The sequence below is a fragment of the Anas acuta genome, chromosome 1 (genome assembly GCF_963932015.1).
Source record: "Anas acuta chromosome 1, bAnaAcu1.1, whole genome shotgun sequence".
In the NCBI taxonomy this organism is placed as follows: Eukaryota; Metazoa; Chordata; class Aves; order Anseriformes; family Anatidae; genus Anas; species Anas acuta.
The window spans coordinates 47,403,163-47,412,339 of record NC_088979.1 but is presented as its reverse complement, the minus strand read 5'-3'; the positions used below and the strand labels follow the sequence as shown (position 1 = coordinate 47,412,339).

The 9,177-nt window shown below is 43.9% G+C and overlaps 1 protein-coding gene across 1 annotated transcript; it reads left to right on the top strand.

Moving 5' to 3' along the window:
- The first annotated feature begins 365 nt into the window (after positions 1-365).
- On the top strand, positions 366-5,157 carry SLITRK1 (SLIT and NTRK like family member 1). Its single transcript, XM_068676912.1, has 2 exons — positions 366-541; positions 756-5,157. The coding sequence occupies exon 2, from the start codon at positions 1,788-1,790 to the stop codon at positions 3,864-3,866; it is 2,079 nt and encodes a 692-aa protein (XP_068533013.1). The 5' UTR covers positions 366-541; positions 756-1,787; the 3' UTR covers positions 3,867-5,157.
- Positions 5,158-9,177: the final 4,020 nt, after the last annotated feature.

The following is a 9,177-nucleotide window of genomic DNA, read 5'->3' as shown; positions in this document are numbered from 1 at the left end:
TCAGAAGGGTGGGAGCTGGAAAGGGCGGCAGGGGGTGGGGGTGGGAGTGGGGGGTGGGGAGCAGCTGTTGTATTTCCACACAGCGCGTATTAGGAGTATCCCTAGAGAAATATATATGCGTGCACATACGTGCCTATGTAATTCTATGTATGTAGATAAGAATGTCAAAATGCACAGCTGTCAGTATCAGCCTTCTCCCCTCCTTAAGGGAGACACTGTACTCTGTAGGTACCATGAATTGTTAACAGTGCAGTAATCCCCTCCTCCCTCTCCCCTTTCTTCTCCGTGATCATCTAAATTATATATATATATATATATATATAATGCAATAATCTACGGTTCTACATTGTATAGAGAACACCAGAAAGCATGAAACGCTATAGACTGCAGAGGAGGAAGAAATGCATTTAAAGCAATGATAAAAATGGCGTGCAGGATAATTACCTCAAATTGCTATTCGCTTGACACCCTGACACTAATTCTGTTCAAGCCATTGGGACATACAATAAGGCAAATACACCTTCCTCGCCTGCTTGTGCAGGTATGAATGTGTGTGAAGAGGGGCAATAGGGATCAGATCGGGAGGAGGGGAACACTAAACTTTCCATCTTAAAAAATAAAAAAAAGAAAAAAAAGAAAAAAAAGAATAAATTAATTAATCTATTTAAGAAAAAGCATCTAAATAGATCGACAGCTTATAATGCCAGCGTTTTTAACGCTTGCTCTGTATGTGAATTGATTTTTTTTTTCTCCAGCATTCCCTCAGCAGTCGGATTTTTGCCACTGCAGCTCAGCAGAGGGTGTCAGATCTTTCAGAGTGCACCAGGTTGAAACGAGCAGAGCCTCTTAGCAACTCTCCCCCTGCGTGCCTGTGAGTGTGTGCGAGCTTAGCGTGCGGCTCGGCAGCAGCGGAAGAAAACGGAAAGAAGAGCGAGCGAGGGCGCGGGCGACGAGGGGAGGCAGCGCGGCCGGCAGGGCGAGGCGAGGCGCGGCGCGGTCGCTCGGTCGGTCTGTCAGTCCGTCGTTCTGTCGGGGAGCCCCGATCCCTCCGCAGGCTCCCGCCGCAGGCAGCATGGGCAGCGGCGCAGCGCAGCGGGGGCAGGGGGCGCCGCGCAGCGCCGGGGGCTCGGCGGCCATCGCCTAGGCAGCGCCTTCAGCACCGGCAGCCCGGACAGCTCCCGGCGGGCGGCCCCGCGGCCCCGCGCCACAAGGTCAGCCCGGCGCCGAGCCCGAGCCGGAGCGGGAGCCGCGCACACGCGCAGCCTCCGCGCACACCGCGGCGCGCTCCACCCGCTCCTCTCCGGCATGCGGCGGCTGGCGGCGGCCGGCACCGTTTCCCTGACGGTGAGACAGCCCGGCCGGCAGATCTCCGCTTAGCTTCTTGCCCGGGAACCGTCAGGGAGGGAGGGGGGTGGGGGGAGAATCGAGAAGGGGGATTATTTTTATTTTTTTCCTCTACTTTTTTTTTTTTTCGTGCCTTGCAGTACGTGCCTGGATAGTTTGTGGATATAATTATTGACTGGAATCCGGGCTGTTGCAATTCTATGTGTGTGCTGCGGGGGGGGGGGGGGGGAAGAGAGGAGAAAAGAAAAAGCCCCCCCCGCTCCTCCGCTGACCCTTCTTGCTCCCTCTCCCGCATTCCCCCCCCCGCGACCTCGACCCCCTCCCCCCCGTTGGTGGTGTTTCGGACATTTCATGTATTGAATGGACTGGAATTGCTTTCCGTGTGAGGAGGATGGTTGCTGTTACTTTGTGATGAAATCGGGAATGAATTGCTCGGTTTAAAAATGCTGCTTTGGATTCTGTTGCTGGAGACGTCTCTTTGTTTTGCTGCTGGAAACGTTACAGGGGACGTTTGCAAAGAGAAGATCTGTGCCTGCAACGAGATAGAAGGGGATTTGCACGTAGACTGTGAGAAAAAGGGATTTACCAGCCTGCAACATTTCACCGCCCCAACTTCCCAGTTTTACCATTTGTTTCTGCATGGAAATTCCCTGACTCGACTTTTCCCTAATGAGTTTGCTAACTTTTACAATGCAGTCAGTTTGCACATGGAAAACAACGGTTTGCATGAGATTGTTCCTGGGGCTTTTCTTGGGCTGCAGCTGGTGAAACGCTTGCACATAAACAACAACAAGATCAAATCGTTCAGGAAGCAGACTTTCCTGGGGCTGGACGATCTGGAATACCTCCAGGCAGATTTTAATCTATTGCGGGATATTGACCCGGGAGCATTTAGGGACTTAAACAAACTAGAGGTGTTGATTTTAAATGACAATCTCATCAGCACCTTGCCCCCCAACGTGTTTCAGTATGTGCCGATCACCCACCTCGACCTCCGGGGAAACCGTCTTAAAACCTTGCCTTATGAGGAGGTCCTGGAGCAGATCCCAGGCATTGCTGAAATCCTGCTAGAGGATAACCCCTGGGACTGTACTTGCGACCTGCTGTCGTTGAAGGAATGGCTGGAAAATATACCCAAAAATGCTTTGATCGGCAGAGTGATTTGTGAAGCTCCCACTAGATTGCAGGGCAAAGATTTAAATGAGACCACAGAGCAAGAGCTGTGCAAAAAGAACAGAGTGGATTCTAGTCTAGCTGCTCCCCCTGCTGAAGAAGAAACCTGCGATCCTGGTCCCATTCCAACCCCCTTTAAAATACATGGCAAGGAAGACCCTGCCACACCAGGATCTGGTCCAAATGGAGGTACAAAGATTCCTGTCAACTGGCAAATCAAGACTAGACCCACTGCTGCTGTGTCGACAGTTAGCGCAAAGAGCAAGCTACTGACTACATTGTCCTGCCCTCAGATATGCAGCTGTGATCAGATCCCTGGCTCGGGTTTAAAGGTTAATTGCAATGACAGGAATGTGAGCAGCTTGGTGGATTTGAAGCCTAAACCATCCAATGTGCAGGAGCTGTTTCTGAGAGACAACAAAATACACACCATCAGGAAATCCCACTTTCTGGATTACCGGAAACTTAATTTACTTGATTTGGGCAACAACAACATAGCCACCGTTGAGAACAACACCTTCAAGAACCTCTTTGATCTCCGATGGCTGTATATGGATAGCAACTACCTAGACACCCTGTCCCGGGAGAAATTTACTGGGCTGCAAAACCTGGAGTACCTGAATGTGGAGTTTAATGGGATCCAGCTCATCATGCCTGGAACCTTCAATGCAATGCCCAAACTGAGAGTCCTCATCCTCAACAACAACCTACTGAGGTCTCTCCCAGTCGACGTCTTCGCCGGGGTCTCACTTTCCAAACTGAGCATACACAACAATTATTTCATGTACCTCCCAGTAGCAGGGGTGTTGGACCAGCTCACCTCCATCACCCAGATCGATCTGCATGGCAACCCGTGGGACTGTACTTGCCCTATTGTGCCTTTCAAACAGTGGGCGGAGATGTTGCGCCCCAAGGTGATTATGAGCGATCTGAGGTGTGAGTCCCCAGAAGATTTCTTCAAGGAGGATTTTGAGTCTCTCTCCAATGACGTGATTTGCCCTCAGCTGAAAATATCACCCACACTAAGTTCTACCAACAAAAACAGCACCGGCTTTGCAGAGACAGGCACTCACTCCAACTCCTACTTGGAGACCAGCCGGGTCTCCATTTCGGTGCTGGTGCCAGGGCTCCTGCTGGTTTTTGTGACCTCTGCTTTCACGGTGGTTGGCATGCTGGTGTTCATCCTGAGGAACAGAAAGCGGTCCAAGAGGAGGGACGCCAACTCGTCTGCATCTGAAATCAACTCCTTGCAGACAGTCTGCGACTCATCCTACTGGCACAACGGGCCCTACAGCACCGACGGGGCCCACAGGGTATACGACTGCGGCTCCCACTCCCTGTCGGACTGAGGCGGGGGCGGGGGCGGCCGCCACCCGGGGACCGGCCCTGCGCTGCTAGGGAGGTACACGCCAGTCAGGAACGTCTCTGCACCTCGGCTTCTTTCTGTGAGAAATAAAAAACGCGCGCACTCGCCCTTGTCCCCCACTGCAAGCGCTGTGCCCGGTGCTCGCTGCGGGGAGGCCGGCGCCGGGCCGCAACCCCCCCAGATCGGCGCAGCCCCCCGCGACGGGAGCATCTCCCGCCCGTACTCCGCCGGGGCGGCAATGGACGAGCGAAGGCACTCTTCCTGCTGCCCCGGCAGCGAGAACCACGGCTGTTGGTTTTGTTGGGCTTTTGTGTTGTTGTGCTGGGAGTCGTTTTGCTTTTCCGCCTTCTTCCTTTTTGGACGCAGCCCTCTCCGGAAGGCGAGGAAGAGGAGGGGGACGGAGGAAAGGCTGGTGTCAGCATCCTTCTGAGAGCAAAGCAGGAGCGGAAAGTTGCACGAAGGCATGAATGTAATGTAAATAAATGACTCCGACTCCGAAACAGACAAATGAACAAAAAGCAAAATAATAATAATTAAAAATAAAGACAGACAAACAATCAAACAAACAAACAAAAAAAAAAACAAGTGCTGCATGGCTCGCATGGATACAACGCACCCCAGGGACGCTCCAGCCCCCAACTGGAAGCAACGTCTAGTTCACACCATCATCCCTCTTACCTGATAAGTCCCTTCATATCAAACCTTCTATATAAGAAATACAGTATAATAATAAAAGTGCCATTTCGCCATTTTTGTGTGATCAATAGGCAGTAGAAATCGTACTTTTACTGTGGAAAAGTGTAAAGGTTTTATTTAAGACATAGTTGCATGAATATTCTCATCTGATTTTTTTTTTTTTCATTGAGGAGGGGATGACTTTATTGGGAGATATCTGTTTTCTTGATGGTGGGTTTAATTTCTTTGTTTGGGGGAGGGGGGAGGCTTTGATTTTGTTTTCTCTCTCTTCTTTTTCAATATACATATTCAGTATTGCCTTTCCATCTGAATGTAAAAATTAGTACCCTTGATTTATATTATGGTAACAGTGTAAACATTCAAAGAAAAAAAAAAATCCAGGCAGTTAAGCATGACCAATTAATGTCACTCTAGTGCTTAGGCTGCAAAGTTTAATGGTAGAAAATTCTGTGCTGTTGTAAATCTTACTATAACTTGAGGAAATCAGAACTGAGGAAGCAAGTGAAACTTACTAATTCTATTCGAGGATTTTATAATGGCATATTTTTTCAGTATTAAAGTGAAAATGTTTTCAACTCCTGGTCCTTACCATTTTTCCAGTACCAGCTCTTGCAAGTGGGTTATTTGGGTTTAGGGGACAGAGCCTCCTTTCAGTGCTCTCTGTGTGTGCTTTTCCCTTCCCCCCTCTCCCCCCCCCCCCCCCCCTTCCCTCTCTCTCTCTCCCCCTTCCTCTCTCTCATTCATTCACATGCAGAGGCATAAACACTCTTTCCCAATGTAAATAACACACAGAAGTTTCCTGCCTCCTCTTCCTTGCCTCTCCCTCTCTCTCTCCTTTGTAATGTGGCAGTGAATCCCTTTATTAATACTGTGAATCTCTTGCTGCTGCTGCTGCTGTTGCTGCTGCTGCCACCCCTTCTGCACACACTGCAGATATATAAGGGTGTTAGTGGGAATTTGATTAAATTGACTCTGCCTACCTCGGTCTCATTAAACCAGAGACAGCTTTCACTGGTCAGCACTTCAGTCCTGTATGCAGTTTGCTGGACTGCTGACAAGGTGAGGCTACTGCATGCAGCTGGGCTTCAGCAGCTACTGAAAGTGGGAAAACTAATTAGTGAAAGGAATTTCCCATCCCTGCTCTGGATTGCTGCATCTTTAATATTAGATGCTGAAACAAACACAGTGCAGGGTTGTGGTTAGACTCAGGCAACTTGCATTTGTTCCTGTTTGTGTATGGGAAAGTGCCCCTAACCCCTGTAATACTCGTAGAGGCAAAAGCCCCTTCAAATCACTTGTAACTCAGAGCTCGAGTCCCAGTGGAGATATAGAGAATTTCAGTCACGTTGCTTCTAGCTTTCTTCAGGCAGAGAATCCTTTTAAAGAGTAAAACACCATAAGGGACTTGCTAAACTTCAAATACTGACTCGGTTTGCTTTATAGAAAATGCCCACCTTTGGGATATACAATGAGAAAACAGACATACATACACAGACACTGCAATTGATACACTCTTGAAAACGAGGCAGAAGCCTGATCCCAGGTGTTACTGAAGTATTAAATGTGAGGAATAGATCATTCTTACAGAATCCTTTATCGATATGGAAAAGTCTGCAGTCTCCTAGAAAATACCTTGAAGTTTGATTGTGCAGCTCTGGAAACAGACTGTCCTGTTTAATTATATAAATCATTTCAATTCCAAGGACCCTTCTTTATTTTCTCCTGCTTTGTTAGACTGATTGTTCCACAGAGGCATGCTGTATAAGACAAGGTGATGGCAGTAGAGTCACTAGTTTGTTATTGTGCTTGAGAAGAAAAAGAAAATGCTACAAGGCAGTATTTCTGCTCTTAAGAGGCCATCAACTTCAATTTAAGCATAGCCTCCCCAAAATATTTAAGAATAAGAAAATACACTGGACTACCACTTAAATCATGCTGCCTTTTCCATGATATTGCAGTGATAAAATTGAAGAAGTGAGAGCAGTATGAATACACCCCATGCTAAAAATCATTATTATGTTACAGCCACTGTTATGGAGGTTAAAATAAAAGATATAGTATATTAAATATGCCAAGTCACTGGCTGAGGCCAGACATGCATGCAATCCAGATCATATAATACTAAACATATATGATTATGATTCATCATTGAGATATAGAATAAGCTTGTAACTTTGATCCTCCACTTTCCTTAAAGTGCTAGTTCATTAGCACACTTTCATAGAAATGTTGGTTCAATTGGGATATTGAAGCCATGCATTTATGAATGTTTCTGTGTTGCAGGTGGGGGAAAAATATATATATATATAAACAACCCTTTTTATTTCTGTGACACTTTCTGATTTTAACACTTCCGTGTGTTTAGTCTGTCAGATACTCTCCCTTCAGACACATAGATCATCTAACTCTTTGAGACCACATCATTATCAAGTTTTGAATTACAGTGTTTATCTTATTTGTAAAATTTGCACTTCCAAGGTCATAATATTAACAAACAAACAAACAAACAAAAACACTCCCAAGAAAGAAAGAAAGAAAGAAAGAACGAAGGAAAGAAAGAACGAAGGAAAGAAAGAAAGAAAGAAAGAAAGAAAGAAAGAAAGAAAGAAAGAAAGAAAGAAAGAAAGAAAGAAAGAAAGAAAGAAGGAAAGAGGATGCATTGAAGGATAAGGAAGTGCAAATATGTGAAACGTATATTTAGCTGTCTGTCATTAAAAACAGCAACAACAACTGTATATGTTTTAATTTATATCAAGCTTGTTTTAATAATACTTTTAACATTAGAAGCCTGAATAATATCCTTTTCAGTACATGATTTTTCTTTTCTGCTAATTCAAGAAGAATCTCATAACTTCCAGCATAACATATATCACATTAAGTTACTTCTCTCTTGTTTCATTCATCATAATAGATTTCTTTTGTTTCAGAAAGGACGTAGATGAAAGAAACAGATAATTAGTTAGTTAGTTGAAACAGATAGTTAGTCAGTTGAAACAAAACAGAACACTGCAAAATACTTTTTTTTTTTTCTCTGAAAACACTTCATCTAAGAATAGCCTAGACTTTAAACTGTTGCCATAGAAATATTTCTGTATGCATGGTAGCCTCTTACATGCCATTGCAGAAGACTGAATGGAACTTTAACATTGATAAAGTTTTAAATTAGGTGTTACATATCTTTTTGAGCATAATTGTACAGATAAAACTGCAGAGGGGTGTGTTGTTACATTGCTTTACTAGTTTTTTTGGTTGTGCCAGATTACTTTATAACTTTAGAACAATTCCATTGAATATACAATCTTTCAGATCTACTAGTAAACTGAGATGACACAAACTGTAACAAGAGTGGGATCAGATTTTGTCTAATGGAAAAGAAAAGGATTTCTCTACTTTACTCAAGTAGAAAAGATGTTAAGATAACATTTCACAGTTTCTTAAGCTGGTGGCAAAACTCATTAGGGCAGCAAGAAACCATAGCCTTTATTAGCCATGAGCTGTTTTCTAGGTCTCCCACATATAAAAGTTTCTTCCCAAAGAGAGGTAACTCTTAGTAAAGAGGTAAACCCTTTCTCTGTTGAGCATTTTTCACTATATTTTTGTTCATGTGTGGTCCAGAGTGAGCATTTCTAGATGATTATGGACTTCCTCAAATAGATGTTTTTGTATTTAGAAAAGTTTCTGTAGGTATATATGTAAAGCAGGATAATTTATTTGACTGAAACTTATTCCATGTGTATGTTCAGTTCAGATTTGTATGACTTTTGTGATTTATGGTACAAGAATTTCAGTGTAATGGACAGGACTTCTGAACTGGCTACTGCATGAGTACTTCTTTTTTCACTATTTGGGAACAAGTCAGAAAGGGAAGAATTCACGGTATATATTGGTAAAATACCATTGCACTAAATCACCCAGATATTTGTTTAATGTTTAAAATGCTCTGAAGCTGTATGGAAATGGCCAATGAAAATTACAGGAAACATTTTATTATTATCCTCAGTTTTTCCCAAACATAGAAATATTATCATTGGAGAAAATGTGGACTGAAAAGTGCTTCAAATACTGTGTTAGTTATTCATTCAGATTATGTATATCAGTAGTAGCTTAATGGGTAAACTTGTAACAGATGATATTCAACATAATTGTCTCAGAGTTTCAGAAACTGTTGTCTTATTATCTTGTAGTTGGAGAAATATAAAAGAGATTCTTCAGTATTACTTCTTCAAGATTAATTGCCAGGTCAGTCAACATATCATCATGCTGAATGGTTTCATTTACCCGATAAAGTTTCTGAATCAATTTCTGTTTATACTTTTTAAATGCATTCTTCAGTTATGTGAGAGAGGACCAAACTCAGAAGAAATATCCCTGAAGAAAATAGCAGTCTCCTACATCAGTCACTTGAAAGCTAAGACTGAAAATGCATAGTGAAGGAAGGACAGAAATAACCCATTGTAGAAGACACAGTTAACTCTAAGGGAATGACTGCTTTGAGTGCCATTGTTTTAACATTATTGGTGGGACAAAGTGCTTTACAATATTATCGGTTGTATCAGAACTCCTTTTCCATGTTTCTCCCTTTCTATTAGATTGAAATA

Bases quoted from the DNA above. Each gene is read 5' to 3' on its own strand.
- SLITRK1 (XM_068676912.1), top strand. From the start codon at position 1,788: ATGCTGCTTTGGATTCTGTTGCTGGAGACGTCTCTTTGTTTTGCTGCT.